At 42.9% G+C, this 20,080-nt stretch overlaps 1 protein-coding gene across 1 annotated transcript in view; it reads right to left on the bottom strand.

The window, feature by feature from the left end:
* LOC147463541 (uncharacterized) overlaps window positions 1-13,326 on the bottom strand; it is a 68,598-nt gene extending 55,272 nt beyond the window's left edge. The window contains exons 1-2 of the mRNA XM_086489562.1: window positions 13,113-13,326; window positions 12,982-13,045 (exon numbers count right to left, since the gene is read on the bottom strand). Of these exons, the coding sequence (XP_086345688.1) occupies window positions 12,982-13,045; window positions 13,113-13,207 (159 nt within the window). The 5' untranslated portion in view covers window positions 13,208-13,326. The remainder of the gene's footprint in view (window positions 1-12,981; window positions 13,046-13,112) is intronic.
* Between the last annotated feature and the right edge of the window lie 6,754 nt (window positions 13,327-20,080).

The raw sequence follows: 20,080 nt of genomic DNA, 5'->3' as shown, positions 1-20,080 counted from the left end.
ACTTAGGGTTGGGATGTGTCACGTGACAAGCCCCCTTTGTAAGGATGCTCTCGGCTAGGCAATCAACCCCGCACGGTGAACAGCATATATCGCTGCCGAAGGTAAAGGAGGCAGCCCGAGCTGGAGTTGCTCCATGCTCTGCCTCCGAGATGGCAAAAAAAAGCACACGATCAGCTCGCGGCTCCAATAAGCCCCTGTAAGGAGGTGGCACAATATGCACGCGGCCCCCTTTGTGGGTGAGGCTCGCTGCCCTGCAATACTCTGTCAAACAAAGAGAGAGAGAGAGAGAGAGAGAGAGAGAGAGTGTGTGTTAGGTGCAGCGGAATGAATGTTTGCGCTTTGCTCAAGATGAGTGCTCCGAACTCTGCTCAAGGTTCCTTTTGTTCTTAAGGAAGGTAGAGCCTTCCGTTCTTAATGAGAGAATGCTACGATCACAACCAAAAGTGAATGGACACTGTGCGTGCAAGTGTATGAGATTGAGAGATAGAGAGAAGAGAGATACGACACCAAAGACGGTGTAAAACCCTCCTCCGAGAGCCCCACTCTCGTCGGCGAGAGTGGTCTACTTATGATTGCACAATCTGGTACAACTGAATGCAAGTGATTGATGCAAGTATAGGCTATGTCGACGATGACGACGGGGATGACGAAGTCGACCTAAGGGCTGAAATCTGCAATCTTTCTACTGCTGTCCAAAAACGCTTTGGGTGAAATCTGCGACTAATCCAAAAACGCTGATTTGGGGGCTGTTTTCGGTGGTCCCTTGACACTGAAAATCTGTAGTTTAATGGCTGAAAACTGAGGTCTTTCTGGGGTTGAATCTGCTACTTCTTCAAGGGCTGAATCTGCTACCTTTAGGGACTGAATCTGCTACTGTTCTAGGGTTGTACTTGCAGGTTTTCCATGCTGAAAAACGTTGCTGATGCAGGTCAAAAACGCTAGCTTGCTGGTTTCCCAAAAATGCTAGCTTGCTGGCTGAATCTTCTGGCGATCCCTGCTGATGCAAAATGCTAGGCAAGGGGTTACTGATGCGGTGATGCTGATGCAAAACGCTGGTGTTTGTTCTTGCTGGCGATGGTGTAGATCTTGAAACGCTAGAGAATGTCTGATGCAGAAAACGCTAGCATGGGGGTTCTTACTTGGAGGGAGTACCGCCAAGGGTCTTGTTGAGAAGTTGCTTGCTAAGCTTGGCTCTTGTTGCCTCTTCTGCCATTTTGTGCTAGCTTTGGTTTGCTTATATATTTTCTTAGCAAAATTGCCCTACCTACTATTGTTGGAAAGTCACTTAAAGTAATAAGTGAAAAATGCCAAAAATAGGAAAAATAGGCTAAATGCACTGAAAATTTCCCCTGATGGAATCTGATGGATTCTGGTGGGAATATTGATGATCATGCTGTGTGCAACCAGAGGATATGCATCTACACTAGGTGACTCTGCATGCACGGTCTACGAATACTCACAAAAGTGCCATATCACTTCTAAATCTAGACTGACTGGACTGACTCCTGATCATGCTGTAGCTTGTCCACGGATACATAAGGTTGGATGTGTCACGTGACATCCCCTCCTTTTCAAAGTGAGGTACTGGTACCGAACTGTATGGCGTCGAGGGAGATCGCCAATAGCATCCGGAATCCTGGAAGGGACTCTTCGCCGGCCCACTCTGATGTGTGGGTCGTGCGGTACTTGAATTTCATAAAGGTCTGCAATGCTTGCTTCTTTGGGCCGCGCCGAAAGCGACACAAAGTCTTTTGTGGCTCCTTCAATGCTTCAACTTCGTCAAGAGTCATGCTTCCTTCTTCTTCAAGAATCTCCATGGCTGAAAATTCCTGAAACCATCTCCAACACAAAACCATGAACATACCTATTCCATGTAAAGTGAGTGGAAAAAATCCTATCTTCCTCGAAGACTGTGCATGCAATGTAGATAAACCAATAGACGGAGTGCCAACCGTTCACCACATACACGCAAACAATGAGATTGAATCTCTCTCTTTTGATCTAAAGCAATCAATTGTGGCAATTCACAACGGAAATGCCCATACTTGGTGCTCATACTTTCATGTGCTCTGTCTACAACTGTGTCGTGCCAAGGAAGAGACATGAAATGTGACTTCCTTGAATGCATACTTTTCAGCTTTTCATGAAAAATCTGCATACATCCGTGCTCATTCATGAGTGAAACGTGCTCAACGTACAATATGTCATGCCTAGGAAAATGAATCACATAAAGACGCTGACTAAAATACAGGAAACGATCACGAATGAAACGCTCGTACAATGCGTGCGTATCAATCATGCGAACACATAATACTTCTTGTGAGGGTTCTTTGGACCTAGGCTCGAGAGCCAAGATCTGTTCTTCTTGAATGATCGAATCGTCCTGTGGGGGTTCTTTGGACCTCGATTCGAAAGCCAAGATCGGTTCTTCGTGATTGATCGAAGCTACAACGAGGTTAGCTTCGCTAGAAAAAGCATCCACTAACACATCATCCTTGTGAACAATCACATCATCTTCATGCAACTCATCATACTTGTGAGAAATCACATCTTGATCATGCAAGTCATCATGCTTGTCATTGTCATCCAAATCATCATGCATATCAATATCATTCAAATCATCATGCTTATCATCATCATTCAAATCATCATCATGCTTATCATCACGCAAATCCTGAGTATCATGCTTGGGAGAAGAAGAGACTGAGAGAGTCTCCGTTCCCCAAATCTCTTGCATCTGTGTCTGAACTTGAGAAAAGAGTCGCCAGAACTCTTTGTTTTGTCGGTCTCTCTGTTCTTGTCTTGCTATGGCTTCCTTTCTTGCTGCTTCTCTTTCTGCTCTTCTTTTTGCGTGTATGCGTTCCATTTTCTGCATATCTTGCTTCGCGTTCTAACCTCCTTTCCATAAACATCTGGTCCAAAGCCTCCACAGGAGTGAGTGCAATCATTGGCGTAGATGGGGAAGGGGGAGGGTCGAAAAAACCTCCTGGTGGGGAAAATTCTTCTTCGCCTCTCTCATGCTCATCACCTCCAAGCGAAGTATCCATTCCGCTTCAAGCGATGACCATTCTGTAATCGTGGGTTCTTGTGGGTTCTTGTGGGTTCTTAAGTTCACGAGGAACTTGGGTTCTTGAGGTTCTTGGGTTCTTGGGTTCCTGAGGGTCGTGAGGTTCTTGAGGTTCTTGAGGTTTTTTTTCGCTTGCAAACCGTGTTTGAGAAGGATCTTCTCTTCACCCGAGTTCTACTCCTTTTCGCGGGCGCACCCCTTGGCGGCCTTGAGCTCACACCAAGGTTGCTTTTTCCCACCTCACATCGATTGGCCGGCCGCTAAGTGCACGGTCCGCTCTCGATGAGTGAAAAGAGACACAATGGGAGGATGAACAAACCCTTCTTTCTTGGGATTCTTGTCACTCTTCAAAAAACACGATTAGGAATCGACACGCCCAAGCGAACTTGGGTTCGTGCGACCTCAACAAGCGCCAAAAAAAAAAAAAAAAAAAATCTTGTGATTCTTATGGTTCTTTCCTTGAGTGATACAGAACACTGCCAAAGCTCTGATACCAATGTTAGGTGCAGCGGAATGAATGTTTGCACTTTGCTCAAGATGAGTGCTCCAACTGTGCTCAAGGTTCCTTTTGTTCTTATGGAAGGTAGAGCCTTCCGTTCTTAATGAGAGAATGCTATGATCACAACCAAAAGTGAATGGACACTGTGCGTGCAAGTGTATGAGACTGAGAGATAGAGAGAAGAGAGATACGACACCAGAGACGTTGTAAAACCCTCCTCCGAAGGCCCCACTCTCGTCGACAAGAGTGGTCTACTTATGATTGCACAATCTGGTACAACTGAATGCAAGTGATTGATGCAAGTCTAGGCTATGTCGACGATGACGACGGGGATGACGAAGTCGATTTAAGGGCTGAAATCTGCAATCTTTCTACTGCTGTCCAAAAACGCTATGGGCTGAAATCTGCGACTAATCCAAAAACGCTGATTTGGGGGCTGTTTTCAGTGGTCCCTTGACGCTGAAAATCTGCAGTTTAATGGCTGAAAACTGAGGTCTTTCTGGGGTTGAATCTGCTACTTCTTCATGGGCTGAATCTGTTACTGTTCTAGGGTTGTACTTGCAGGTTTTCCATGCTGAAAAACGCTGTTGATGCAGGTCAAAAACGCTAGCTTGCTGGTTTCCCAAAAACGCTAGCTTGCTGGCTGAATCTTCTGGCGATCCCTGCTGATGCAAAACGCTAGGCAAGGGGTTACTGATGCGGTGATGCTGATGCAAAACGCTGGTGTCTGTTCTTGCTGGTGATGGTGTAGATCTTGAAATGCTAGAGAATGTCTGATGCAAAAAATGCTAGCATGGGGGTTCTTACTTGGAGGGAGTACCGCCAAGGGTTTTGTTGAGAAGTTGCCTGCTGAGCTAGGCTCCTGTTGCCTCTTTTGCCATTTTGTGCTAGCTTTGGTTGGCTTATATATTTTCTTAGCAAAATTGCCCTACCTACTTTTGTTGGAAAGTCACTTAAATTAATACGTGAAAAAATGCCAAAAAAAAGGAAAAATAGGCTAAATGCAATGGAAAATTCCCCTGATGGAATTTGATGAATTCTGGTGGGAATACTAACGATCATGCTGTGTGCAACCAGAGGATATGCATCTACACTAAGTGATTGGGCATGCATGGTCTACGAATAGACTCACAAAAGTGCCAGATCACTTCTAAATCTAGACTGACTAGATTGACTGAACCCTGATCATGTTGTAGCTTGTCCACAGACACATAGGGTTAAATGTGTCACGTGACACACACACAGAGAGAGAGAGAGAGAGAGAGAGAGAGAGAGAGAGAGAGAGAGAGAGAGACGAACACAAACGCAAGGTATGGTGGTAGAGGAGGCAATCAGCCCCCCATGACTACCATGAGCAGAAGACCCAATACATAATAACCAGATGATGGAAGTGGGTACCCCCCCCCCCCGGCCCCATAAATAGGTGCCCAAGGAGAGGTAGGGCAAAACCTGGAAAAATTCCCCACAACCCAACAAGAGATAAATGAAATATGAGGACGCCCGGACAAGGTGGGCAGTCGGCCCAGAAATGGGCGGCCGGACAGTGCAGAAAAAATGCATATTGTCACAATTGTGACTATGTTAACAACGATAAATCTACTCCTAGTTGCAGATACCCAAAGTGCCATGCCAAGGAGGACCCCTGCGCTTGGATGGTCACACCCCTTCGCCCAAAAGACGTGTCTCTTCGCCAAAAGCCACATTCCTTCGACGACTGGTCACACCCCTTCGCTCTACGGGTGCGACTCTTCGCCCAATGGTTGCAGCTCTTCGCCGAAAGGATGTGTCTTTACGTCTAAAGTCATGTCTCTTCACCAAGAGACGTGTCTTTTCATTTGTGTCTATTCGTCTCCTATATAAGGAGCCCTTGTATCACACATTCAATCAATCAAACACAGAGTTTTCTAAGTCTTGTCTCGAGTACAGTTCAGTTTCTTAAGTCTTAATCATGAGTTTAAGTACTTAATAAAGGATTAGTACCTAGAATCCTCACAGTGGTATCAAAGCAATTTTTTTCCGGGACTCGAAGGTTGTGAGCCTCTCACCCTCGCCGCTACACTCTAGCCCTTCCCGGAGTTGCATGGAAGCAAAAGAAAGATGGTACACATGTGCATACAAGCATGAGGTAACTTAAATTTATTTTGTTCCAATTATATACATAAAGGACAGAGATGCAGATGTGGATGTGCGGGAGTGCCACGTACCCGGCCTCTTCATCGGGTGGTGTCCCTTCGGGATTGCGCTCGCACCTCTTCATGTGAAAGGACGGTACCTCTTCACCTTGCTGGCACCCTTTCGCATACGGGTATGTCGCTTTGCCTGTGTGTCCATTCACTCGGCAAGGGGCTGAATTCCCTTGATTGGCTGCTTCAAATCCACAGGGCACCTCTTTGCGAGAGGGCACCAAGGAACCCACCCCTTCCCAAAGGATCGCACCCCTTCCTTTTCCCAGCGCTGGCTGTTCATGCAATTGCCTTGCGTTACAATATTTCGCTGGCTGAATTCTGCAAGCGCTGGGCTGCTCATAAGAATTGAAACGCTGGCTGAAAGGTCATGCTGGAATTGCAACACTTCGCTCGACGGAATTTGCACCTCTTTGCTGGCTACAAATCTGAAGCGCTGGCAGAGCAACGCCCGGAGTATTACTTGACGCTATCATTTACTTTAATTTGATGAGTCCCTTGGCTGGCCAACTTACCCCATTTAAAGCCAATGTGAACTTACCTCAAATTTAAAACCCCATGTGAAAACCCCCAATTTTTTAAAAAGCCAATGCCAACACACCTTATCAATTTAAAAAAAAACCCCCACATTTATTAAACCCAAAGTGGCCGGCCAAACTTGGCTGGCCTACCCCAAAATTTATACACAAGAATTACAACCCATGTGCAACCGTTAAAAGAGCCTTACAATAAAACAAATAAGACCCATCGTCCGAGCAAAGCCTTCCTTTTCATCAACGGTTCATGCTCGAGTATGGACTCTCACCTCTCATTGTGGAAGCAGCGGGTAGCCGCCTTGGAACAAGATATCTCCTCACTTACAGTGAAATTGGAGGCTATCCGGCGACAATTGCAACAACCTTTTGGTATCAAACAGTTTTCGACGGTTTCTCAGCAATCTATGTCTCACCCTCAGCATGTTTCTTCAGAGACAACCCAACACAAACTCACTTTGCTTCAGCAACAACATGCTCAGAAGCAACATTCTTTGCAGCATGACTATTATAACAAGCCTCAACCTCAAAATGATCATCGGCAAAAGCAGCAACATGAAGCTTTCAAAAAATCTCCCCTTGAAGAGCATTCAACCTCTTCGAAGTGGGCTCACATAGTGGCATATTTCCGACCCTAGTCAAGTACTCGGTCGTGAACGCCGCAACGCTGGACAAGTTCCCCCTTGCGAGCCATGCCATGCTTCTCCTACTCTGGAAGCCTTAATACCCGCTGATAAAGCTGAAGATTCAAGAGATTTTGGTTCATGTGTGGCATCCCAAACGCACACAACTTCTTTGGTTGTGGTCGAGGCAAAAACAAAAGCCTCGTCACCACCCTTGCAGAATGAAGTCTTTGTTTCTGATGAGATAACTGATGCTGTGGTGAATGATAATTCTTCAAACTTGAAGATACCAATTCTTACCTTCAATGATACAAAGGATAAAACGGATACAAAATCTTGCAGCACGACTTCAGTCGCTGCAATTGAATATTTGGACACAACTTGTTTCACAGATAAACCTTTACAGATGGATATACCTCCAAACACTAATCTGTCTCAGTCTACGACATCCCTTCAAAAGGATTTTACGGTTCCAGACAAACCAATGGAATACCTTACAGATTTCCAACCATTGGTCTTTACTCAAAAGAAAACTCAAGTCAGTTTACCAATAATTTCACTCGAAGCAGATACATACTCAATCTTTTATTGGACAAAGCTCGAAGTTACAAATGACTTTGACAAAGGCAATAATCAAGTTGCAAATGTGATACTCATACTTTTGACAAAGATGAGACAAGTTGCAGATATGATCATTTCACAGTTTGGCAAAATAGTCATGGTCAATAACAGTGCCATGACGTGGGACTTAACAGAAAGAGCTTTGGATGCAGAAGCACTACAAAAATACATTTCCTTCTTCCCGGAATTTCTTCAACTACCCTGGGTTTTATTTAAAGAGGGAGGGAATGTCACGATTGTGACTATGTTAACAACAATACCTCTACTCCTAGTTGCAGATACGCGAAGTGCCATGCCAAGGAGGACCCCTGCGCTTGGATGGTCACACCCCTTCGCCCAAAAGACATCTCTTCGCCAAAAGCCACATTCCTTCGACGACTGGTCACACCCCTTCACTCTACGGGTGCGACTCTTCGCCCAATGGTCGCAGCTCTTCGTCGAAAGGATGTGTCTTTACGTCTAAAGTCATGTCTCTTCACCAAGAGACATGTCTTTTCATTTGTGTCTATTCGTCTCCTATATATGGAGCCCTTGTATCACACATTCAATCAATCAAACACAGAGTCTTCTAAGTCTTGTCTCGAGTACAGTTCAGTTTCTTAAGTCTTAATCATGAGTTTAAGTACTTAATAAAGGATTAGTACCTAGAATCCTCACACATATGCAAAGGGTGGCCAACCTAGAGGCACACTAGCGGTACAAGCATGCCCTAGACCTGTGAAGCAGCAGAGTGGTGTAAGTCTAACAATGAATAGATATTGTAGAACTGCTAAAGAATCTGCGTGTCACGTGACACATCCAACCCTGTGTGTCCATGGACAAGCTACAACACGAGAAGGGTTCACTTAGTCCAATCAATCTAGGTTAGCAAGTGTTCTGGCACTTTTGTGAGTCTGTTCGCAGACCGTGCATGCCCAGACGCTTAGTGTAGATGCATATCCTCTGGTTGCACATAGCATGATCATAAGCACTCTCATCAAAATCCATCAGAATCCTTCAGGGGAATTTTCCAGTGCATTTAGCCTATTTTCCCTATTTTTGACATTTTTCACTTATTATTTTTAAGTGACTTTTGTTGGAAAGTAGTTAGGGCAATTTTGCTAAGTTTGTATATAAGCAAACCTGAGCTAGCACTTTCTGGCAGAAGAGGCAGCAAGAGCACCTTGCTCAACGAGCAACTTCTCAGCAAGACCAACCCCCGCGACAACTCCGGCGTTTTCTCTCAACAGAAGGCCTAGCGTTTTTGCACCAGATCAGCCAGCATTTTTGCACTTGCAGATTCCCGGCGACAGCAGACAACAGATCAGCCTTAGCGTTAGCACATTTCCCCGCAAGTTTTCAGCCTTTAGCACTCGTAGAAGAAGTCCCGAACCTCGCAGATCTCACCTTCCCGCAGCAATTCCTCGCCACACGGTGCGATCCATCGAAGTTTGCAGTTTCAGCCCGGAAAACGCAGATTTCAGCATCTCTGTTTTCAGCACGTCGTCGTCGCATCGTCGCCATCGACATCGTCTCCGACATAGAGTCAGAATTCAGCAGATAAAGATTTGCAGATTTCAGCCCTTAGAGTTTTCAGATTTCAGCCCGTCTCGTCGTCGACATCGTCGGCAAGTCCAAGCATTGTAGAGATTTGTGCAATCATAAGTAGACCGCTCTCGCCATAGAGAGTGGGGCCTTCGGAGGAGGGTTTTACAACGTCTCTGGTGTCGTATTCTCTTCTCTCTCTATCTCTCAGTCTCATACACTTTCACGCACAGTGTCCATTCACTTTGTTGGTGTCCATTGCACTCTCTCATTAAAGGAACAAAAGGCTCTCCCTTCCATAAGTAAAAGGAACCTTGAGCACAGTTCGGAGCACTCATCTTGAGCAAAGTTCAAACATTCATTCCGATGCACCTTACACTGCAATGCTTTCTTCTGAACTTCCACTCCCAAAAAAGTGAAAAATTCTACCATAGATCCACACTCCTTGGAAGTCTGTAGGCTGAGACATTGCAGGTACCCGAGGTGGATAATAGGGATATGCATACCGATTCCAATTGTGGTGGAGGTGGTGGGGCAAAGGTGGCGAGAAAGGTGGTGCAAAATCAAGTGTGGCAACCATCTAACAGAAAACTCCCCCAAATGGAATAAAAGCTTATGTAGGTTGTCGAGAAGAAGCTCTTGCACTATCTGGTACCAGAGGATAGAAACCCTGAGGCATCAATGGTGGTAGCATGTAACTCAATAACTATTGGAAGTTCTGCCAAATAACCAAATTTTGTCAAGGATGTTTCAAGAGGATGTTGCGAAGTTCATCAATGAGAAACTGCAAGTACTCGTTAGAATCCAAAAACGTCATCTTGTCTATTTCACTAGGACCGGTTTGCATGTCAACGCAACAATCACCTGAATCTCTGCTACCACTGTAACCGAAGGGCGCTACGTGCCAAAATAGACATGGAGTGGCCAAGTTCAACTCCAAGATGCTCTAGCCCCAAAACCCTAGCACCCCTTTCGGTATTTCTTTTAAATTGATCTTCAAAACTTACAACCGGGAGGAGCACTCACACCAATCTACAGCTGCAAAAATGTAAAAAGCCTCTCCCAAGGCTCATATTTAGAGGCCATTAGCGTGAAAAGCATCAAATATAAAAAGCTTGCGCTCAAAAGCAACCACCATAATAGCGGCCAAATTGCCGCGTCGACACCCATAAATCACAACGCGTTTGCGCGCTCGTACAATGGCCACGTCATCACTTGCGACATCATCGCTTGCCATCACTTATTCCTCTCGTCATCACTTTTATGACAGGTCTCCTCCATTCCCTCCACCTGATATGTTATTGTTAAAGTTTTGACATCTCAAGTGAACTGCCCAATGTGATCCCATTATTTAGTTTGGCTATTAAGTATTTATTTTACTATTTTGTCAAAGTCTTGGGTAGGGCAATTTAATAGGATTGCTATACAAGCAACCCCTTGCCTCCATTGTATACACATTCAGTTATTCATTGCCAAGGTTGATTGGTTCAAGAGATTCTCTCTCTCTCTCTCTCTCTCTCTCTCTCTCTCTCTCTCTCTCTCTCTCTCTCTCTCTCTCTCTCTCTCTCTCCTTCCTTGGTCTCTACGCTTCCGCATCGTCGACTTTGACATGGTATCAGAGCTTGTTGTAGCTCGGTGAACAAAGGCCCTGGCATGGAGGAGCGGTCTTGAAGAGGAGAAGAAGAACACTCATCTCGTCGCCAGCACCCAACTCTCCAAGCTGCAATTCGCATTCTAAAACGTTGAGGCTTGGTACCCTTGACTTTCCCCCTCCAACCTCACTGCTAGCGTTCCCTCCCACTCCTCTCTCGCTATCCATCTCTCTCTAAGGAGCTACTGCTAGCGTTTTAAAACGCTAGCATTTGCAGTTTTTTGGTCGGCGCCGAAGACCCCTTTTCTGCTTGCGTTTTAAAACGTTGTCCCCAGCATCCCCTATCGGAAGCCCTTGAGTTTGCGTTTTGAGGCGCCCTAGTCAACGGCGCCCTGCCTCCTCCTGTTCGTGTTTTGAGACGTCCCAGGTGACGCCACCCCTTGCAGCCCTTTGCCGATTGCACAGCGCCCAAACCCCCTGCGCACGGGTGCGTTTTGAGACGCCGACAGCAGCAATTACTCCCCTACCCGCCGGTTCTGAAGGCACTGTGGCCAATGTTTTGAAACGCTAGGCCAGTGGCATAGCTTGGCGACAGTTTGGGAAACAGAGAAGGAGTTTTGAGACCTAGTCTTGGACGGCCTTGGGGATTGGGCCATTGGAGCATTTCTGTGAAGATTTGGAGATCTTTTTGGGCAGAGTCGAGAAGAATCGGCTTGGAGAGAGCAAGAAATTGGAGCTCGAGAGAGGGTATGGAGTGGCTTTGGAGTACCAGAGAAATGGCTTGGGGATTTTGTGCAGCTTGGATGGAACTCTTAGCCCTTGTTATGCATAGTTTATTGTGGAGCTTTGGATTTGTTCAAGGCCTACCACAGGGCAAACATGTGAAGCGGCTATCAGTGACAGAGTTTCGAATTTCAGAGGGATAGCAGATTGTGCGGAGTCCATTGCATGTGGAGTTCCCTTTGCGGTGGAATTGAATCGGCTTGGATCTTTTACGGCTTGGTTTGTACGGCCATTTTTTGGAGTGCGAGAAGGTACCCGATTACCAGATCTTGCAACTTCACTATGTCCCTACCTACTCGAGACCCGATGACAAAACCAACCAAAAGCTATGGATAACGGATCGTCAACCACCCATTTAGCGGCCTATGCACTGGCACAGTTCTCAAGGAACCCGACAAATTATTTGGCTCGAGTTTGTGAAGTCAAAAGCAAATGGAGAAGTTCGCTAGAGGACAGCGGCAAAGGTCGGTTGGACGAGGATGGTAGTACCAGTACTCAGTTAGCTGCCTCGGTACCCACGATGTACGATCACAGTTATCATGAATGAGACTCAATGCTTTGTTTGGCTCGAGAGTTTGAAGCCAAAGGCAAAAGCATGAACTCACAGGAAGACAAGGGTAAAGGCAAGCTGGACAGAGATTACGGTAATAAAGAGGAGATCGACATGGCACACGTGGCGGTGGCCACAGTTGCCTCGACGTCAGATTTCTAGTCAAATGACACGTGTCACCACTAGCTTCAACTAGAGAGAGGCTTATGAGTGGCAAAGAGGGGCAAGCGTTGCTCCCTAAAATTAATTTGGACCTTTGTGTTGAAGTTCAAGTTATTGGTGTTTGGACTCGTAGGTCGGAGTTCAATGCTCATCCATCTGGCAGGGAACCAATCAGACATCTGAAACACTATAGATGGATGCGCCAATTCATTGTTGTTGGTCAGATTATGGACAGGATATGTTCCAACAGTTCACTATCTTGGAGTTTTATATTTCGGACGTGATGTATTCATAGTTCACGAATGGGGATTCTTGGACGTAGTATGGTCTATAGTTCAAAGTTTCTACAAAGGCAACCGATGCTCAAGATTGCATTACTTTCAGGTACAAGGTTGAGGAGAGCAACACCAAGGTGTATCCAGTATCCCGGCCGGTGCTGGGGTGTCCATGGTAGCTTCTTCGTCGGCTTGGTCTCACTATTGATGTCCACTATGAGCTACAGAGAAGGTGTTAAAGTTTTGGCATCTCAAGTGAACTGCCCAATGTGATCCCATTATTTAGTTTGGCTTTTAGGTATTTAATTTACTTATTTGTCAAAGTCTTGGGTAGGGCAATTTATTGGGATTGCTATATAAGCAACCCTTTGCCTCCATTGTGGACCCTTTGCCATCAATGGAAGCAGATTACCAACTTCCCAACGATAATAATCACAACACAATGAGAATATGTAGGATATTAGAAAACAGATTATGCTCTTAAAACTTGCTACACGTGTGTTTTCCAAAATATCATCCCCATGTAAACAAAAGTCGATCATTCAAAAACTCCGGGGAGAGAAGCATAACCTGTAAGACGGCAGATAGCCCAGAAAATCTCTTCCTGACCTGTTGACCAGCGCTCCATACCACGCTGGAAAAAAATAGAGAAATCTCTCTCTCTCTCTCTCTCTCTCTCTCTCTCTCTCTCATGCACGCACCCATTGGCGTGAATGAAAAGCTCCTCATCGTGGTTATGTATCCTGGGAAGAGGAAGAAGGGAGGGTTTGGGCGTGCTGTTGGTCGAAAAGCGCATAGGAGAACTTGGAAGTGGGCCGCAGACGCTCTGCTGAGAGCCCAAAAGGCTGAAATGCACCCAACACTCGCAGGGGCCTGGGCTCCCCCGCCATTTCCTTTGTGCTGCTGCTCACTCCCGCCTTGACTCTCTAGCTTAATTCACCAATGCAAATAATCAAATTTGGAAGTAAATAACCTTTTACGTGTCAATTTAAATGGGGAGAATAATTTGTATGTTGCCCAAAATAATACCTTTGTATCAATTTTGCATAGTTTTCTCAAGTTTATACATAGCTAACTGTATCCGATGATAAAAATTAAACGTTAAGTAAAATCAGAAAAAAGTTCACATAAAAGCTCACAAACAAACATTAAAAGGTATTCCTAATGGCTTCAAAAAAAATAAAAGGTACTCTTAATTCAAAGATTCCCCTCAAAAACAAAAAAAATGATGCGTTAATCCATAGCACGTGATGACAAGCAATAATGAAGAATACCAATTTGCAACAATATTACCTAAGAAGGACGAATACAACATTGAGAGAGAGAAAAAGAAGAGAATTGACATAACCAATCCACCACACTTGGGTGTGTGTGTGTGTGTGTGTGAGAGAGAGAGAGAGAGAGAGGAAAACGCTAAAGAAAAAATGAAAGAGAAGAGAAACACCTATTTATATGGACACAAAAGGTCTTTTGACTTTATGTTTTGAAAAAAAAAAGTGAGATTGGGGAGACCTAATGGCATGTGTCCTTTGAATAACTAGTGTATAAATCCGTCTTTTAAACGGGATGGAAGAAGAAACTTCATTAGAAGATAGTGTATGCAATGCTTGTTAAGTAAATAGTTTGTTGGGTTTTCAAAAGTAGCAAAATTTGACATACGTAGAGCAATACAAAACAAACAAATTTTCAACATCCCTCAAGTGCAAGTGTGAACATGAATTGCTTGTTTTATTCAAGTTCTGCATAATATCATGCCTTTTACTTGTAAGTATAGGTGATTGTCAATTGCTTGTTTATATTCAAGTTCTACATAATGCCACGCCTTCTATCGAACCAAGTCTTTTTCCATTCAAACTTTTGTAATGACAAAACACAGACGTAGAAAGAGAAGTTGTGCCAAAATTACAACTGACAAATAAAACTTTACATGATTATATATGTTTCTACTTCATAACTTAATACACATATTAAACTAATTATGAGAGGAAATTTAAATTCAATCCAAAAATTTAACTCCAAAGGCCAAGATTAAATCAGCTTATTGTGCAATTTTCCCCCTCGTTGGAGCTTGGTGCTCCTCGTATGGAAAAACACTTTCACTACACACCAAAAATTTCAAATCTATCAAAAGGGCATAATTTGTATACGATTGAAATTGTTTTCACTACTTCAAATTTATAGATAATGCTACCTCCTCCCAAGCCGCTCTACATTCATGGCTTATGAAAGACTTGTAGAGGCGCATCAACTCAAACTTCACACTTTATCTTTAAGAAGAAGTCTTTATTTTAATTGTGTGACTATTCAGTATTTGCCTAATAGTCAATACAAATGAATTGATACCAATCGTGCAACACTCCTCAAAAGACATAGATTTTCATCTTCTTCAACTTTTGATGTCCGAGCTTGTACAATAGCAACAGATGAGCGAGGATCCTCTCTCTCTCTCTCTCTCTCTCTCTCTCTCTCTCTCTCTCTCTCTCTCTCTCTCTCTCTCTCTCTCTCTCTCTCTCTGACTTGTATATGTTATATTAATATATGACACAATGGTCCACAGACCATATGCAACATGAGAGAGAGAAGCACCCATGATCGCCAATCAACTTTGAAATTAAAGAACTATTGCAACCATCACAGCCTATCAATATGCAAATCTTCTCATGTGCAAGTGCCCGCAAGTCAGCCCACACAACCAACTTATAATTATCAATCATAGTCGTTGTTTACCAGTGCGCGTGCATGTGTGTGTGTGTATGTGTGAATGAATCCTAGTCATTGTTTACCAGTGCGCATATGTGTGTGTGTGCGCTCAATTATCAAATGTAGTCATTGTTTACCCGTGCACGTACACGTGTGTGCGTGTGTGAGAGAGAGCGAGAGATTTACCAAAAAAATGTGTGTGTGTGTGTGTGTGTGTGTGTGTGTGTGTGTGTGTGTGTGTGTGTGTGAGAGAGAGAGAGAGAGAGAGAGAGAGAGAGAACCTTGAGGTTACACAAATGCACAGAAAGTCCATTGATCTCTAGTTCAACTACATAATTGCTGCAGAGCAGGCAGAGTAGGGGGAAAGGGACGAAAGCACACCAGAAGCATGAAGCAAGAGGAAAAGTGAGACACCACCGCACACATATAGTGCCTCCATTCAATAGTTCAACACCATGAATGAAGTGGCCAGTACTGTAGAGAGAGAGAGAGAGAGAGAGAGAGAGAGGGGGGGGGGGGGGGGGGGGGGGGGGGGGGGGGGGCAGAGCATGGGCATGAAGGAGGGGCAATGCACACACACATTAGGCTGAGAGAGAGAGAGAGCCTTACTTAATGAGGCCGTCTCCTCAATTCCTCACACATGCCCTGCACAACATTCTGTTCTCTGTGAAATTGATCTCCTCACGTCATCGCGGTGGTTTCATTGTAAATTATTTATTTAATTATAATAGCTAAAATTTTAGTTTTGATGAATGCTTGGTTCTATTTCTAGCACCCACATGGCACTTTCCTCTCACCCATCTCTCCATTATTAATAGTGAATCATGAATTATTTCGTCCTAGAAGCCCACAATATCACTATTTGTGTCAGAGTGTTTAACGAGAGAACCAATTTCCTTTTGAATGTTTGCAAACTAATTCCATAAGAGATGTTTGTGTTGTAGTTTATGGCAAATTTATTAAATAAAAGATGGATATTTTGGAAAAAAAATGGAGGGAGATCTTAGGTGTTTTAACAATTTTTAGAGCCATTTTGGTAATTTTTTTCTTTAAGCTTTATGGATAGGATTGTCCTAAACCTATGTGTTATAGAGCACTACAAACAAAACCTAAATCCTGCCATTGGTTGCTTAGAACCAACCAAAAAGCAAAATCTTTACATATGCCTACAGAGTGGTGGATGATGAGGAAGAAAATTGAATGTTGGGGAAGTGGGAGACACTACGAGGCATTTCAAAAGCTACCAACGAGTAACGCTTGATGCTTTTTGGCTAAATGTCAATGTCAATATTACCATCAAGTTATACTAACTATGACATTGATAGTTATACCGATGCAAACCTAAGGCAAAAAAAAATTGAACCCAATTGCCATCCATTTTGAATTCATAGTGGAGAGAGAGAGAGAGAGAGAGACTACAAATGTGCATGTAACCCTAGCCCTAGTCCCCTCCTTTCTCTACACTCTCTTGTTGTTACTCTTCATATCCCCATCACACAAACACGTACATGCACACCCATACATAGTAATAGATTTGCACATACATTCACACACAAAGAAACATGCATAAAGAAAAAATTTAAAACGAAATTTGTCTTTTTTGCTACTTGTGCATCAATATTTGATAATTTGTGTGCTAATTATGATTTTTTAAAATTTTGTACGTTATTTGATAACTTTTGTTGTTTAATTACTTTTGGTTTACTATACTTTGAGCTAAGTTTTTGTTGATTGCGCTTTGTTAAGTAAAACTTCTTGGTTAGTTTATTTAAGTGGTTCTTCAAACTAGTAAAGGAAATGCTTATAGCCATTGTGATATGAACTTAAAGTGCATTGTTTAGTGTAGCATTTTTAAGGTTTATCTTTGTGTTTACGATTAGTTTAATCTGGGATTATTTATAGTTACTTAATCTAAAATTAGTTAAACATTTATTTAGGGCTTAGAACGACTTAGATTATAATTTGTTTAAGATTAGTTTAATATTGGATTCTTTAAAGTTAATCTAAGATTAGTTTACCATTTGTTTAAGGTTTAGAATGACTTAGATTAGGATTTGTTTAAGATTAGTCATCGTTTATAATTATTTAGATTTGGTTTAGAGTTATTTAAGGCTTAGGGTTTATGATTAGTTTAAGGTTAAAGAGCTCAAGTTTAAGATCGCTTTAGAGCTAAGTGTAATCTAGTTTAGAGTTAGTTTTTGATTTACGATTTATGGAATTAGTTTATGGTTTATGGGATTTATGGTTTAAAATTAGTTATGACTTTAGGGTGCCCGAGTTTAAGGTTAGTTTATAATTAAGTGTGATTTAGAGCTAGTTCAAGATTTTAGGTTGGTTTAGAGATTAGAGTTTAAGATTAATTTTGTGTTTAACGTTAAGGATTACTTTAGGGTTTAAGGTTCTCAAGTTTTAAATCAGTTTACTTGTCGCAAAGTCAATGAGCTAACAACACCTAATCCCAAACATTAAAATATAATCTTCATGTGGCTATAATGCACTGCAACTAGGATTTGTTTAAGAACTAGTGTAGTGTGGGTACATTTAGGGTTGCTTTAGGGTTTGCTCAATTATCAGCAGCGTCTGTAGAAGCTTCTAGGTTTAGGGTACAAGTGACTTGGTTTAGGACTTGTTTAAGGTCAATTTATGGTTTAGGATGCTACAAATTAAATTTAGGGTTTAAGATTAGTTTGAAGTTTAGAGTGCCCAAGCTTCTAGATTTGTCCCAGAGGGTACACAATTGTAAATCTATTGCTTTTTATAGAGGAAAGACCTTAGTGCATGTGTAATAGTCCTTGTTGTAGTTGTATTGGACCTTCATAAGAGGCAAATAACCTTAAGATGTATACATAGGCATTATGAGTAGCGACAATGAAGTGGGCCCGTCCAATTAAGATGCCTGTCTCTCAATCGGGGTGGCATGTCCTTGCTATTAATGCGAATGGGTTGCATGTAGGACTTGATGTGTTTCAATTCAATACGTTTGAGACTATGGCAAATATGATCCATCTATTATTGATCGAGTGGTTAGTGACCACAATTTGTCAGTGTGTTTGGGCCAAAGTAGTATGGTCTGCCTTATGGATGTATTGTTCAATTTGTGTATTGAATACGTCTTCTTGTCATTTGTTAGGTCTCTAATGGTGGATGTTGGTCCACACTTCTACAACATCAAAGGAATTAGTAGGAGATTTGCTCAAACAGAGAATAGGGTGCCTATGCTTAAATTGAAGAAGGTGATCACCCTCCCCTTGGACGAGGAGATGTTTGAGCTAGAGATTGATGAGATGATTTCTACAAAAGGCTTGCTTACAATGACATGAAATGTGAGGTTGACCACCCATTGTATGAGGGAGCAAGGGTGTCCAAATTAAAGACACTCCTAGTCCTTCTAAACATGCAAGCAAAGTTTGGGTAGACTGACACTAGTCTCACAAAACTTTTTAGGTGAATCTCTAAGACTTGTTCACTCTATGTCTCTTCAGTGAAAGAGAATTCTATTTGTGTAGCCGAGTTGCCGTCTAAAAAGTTGTGGCATAGCCAGCTGGGACATATGAGGCAAAAAACAATGAAGGTACTACATCATTCTGGCTATATCCCCTTGTTAGATTACTCTGATTTTTCTTTACGTGAGCATTGCATTTATAGCAAACAGACTAGGTTGACCTCAATGCTTTAGACATGAAACACGGGGTTCTTTGCTAATGCAATCACACTCTAGTTATCACAATGTAGCATTGAAGTCTGGTGTATACCAAGGTCTCCCACTAGATGAGATAACCACAAGTTTCCTTGCTGGCACTAGAAACTGCAACATACTCGGCCTCAGTGGTGGAAGACAAAGTGCAATTTTGGAGACAATCTCTAAGAGATTGTCGCTCCAAAAAACAAGAAAAGGTAGCCAATTGTGGATCTTCTAGTGTCCACACAACCCGCATAATCAAAATCAGTGTATCCAAGTATGGATGCATCACTGTTCTTAAAACGTAAGTACTTGCTGGTTGAACTCTTGATGCATCATTGTTCTTAAAACGTAAGTACTTGCTGGTTGAACTCTTAATGTATCTCAAGATATGAATCCCTGCTTCCCAATGCTTTCTACCTGGGTTTGGCATATACCAGCTGATCACTCCCACTGCAAATGCAATGTCTAGTTGCATGATGACCATGGCAAACATGAGACTACCAACTGCCAAAGAATATATGGCACCTTTTCCATCTCTACCTTTTCAACATCCAATTATGGGCAATCATTCTTGCTAAGTTTTACATATGCAGTACTCAATGCTTTCCCCTTTGCATGTTAAAATGTTGCAAGACTTTGTAAATATACTCTTCTTGTGATAGTTCAAGTATTCTATGCTTACGATCTCTTGATACACGTACCAAGAAAGTGATGTGCATTGCCCAAACCCTTCATGGAAAGGCGTTTTTAAGAAGTGCAATGTCATCTTTTTACTTCTCGGCTATGGGCATATCGTCCACGTACATGATTAGCATGATGAGGGAACCATCATTCCAACCTCCTTGTGTAAGGGCAATGATCCTCTTGGATCCGTACATAACCTTGGGATTGAATGTACTTATCAAACTTGATGTGACACTCACTGCCTTGAGCCTTACTTTAGTCCTTACAAAGATTTCTTGAGTCTACACACCAATTCACCCTTGTTGGCTTCTTACGCTGTATCTCAAAATGTTCTAGCTGCATCATGCAGACATCTTGTGAAGAAACGCCATCTTCACATCCATTTGGACCAATTCCACGTCCTATATAGCTACTAAACCAAGCACAACATGCATTGTAGTAATCTTGACCACTAGAGAAAAGATATCACTCCTGAGATAAATTGGCCAAAGACAACATACAAGTGATTCATTTCTAGATAGTCCTATTCATCCTTTTTGCCACATCGTTTTGAGTGGGTGTGTAAGGTGTGGTGAACTGTGTTGTAATGCCTCATTTATTGCA

The sequence above is a fragment of the Adiantum capillus-veneris genome, chromosome 2, assembly GCF_014529385.1.
Source record: "Adiantum capillus-veneris isolate H3 chromosome 2, ASM1452938v2, whole genome shotgun sequence".
In the NCBI taxonomy this organism is placed as follows: Eukaryota; Viridiplantae; Streptophyta; class Polypodiopsida; order Polypodiales; family Pteridaceae; genus Adiantum; species Adiantum capillus-veneris.
Note: the sequence above shows the minus strand (reverse complement) of the source record. Positions and strands in the feature narration are given on the sequence as shown.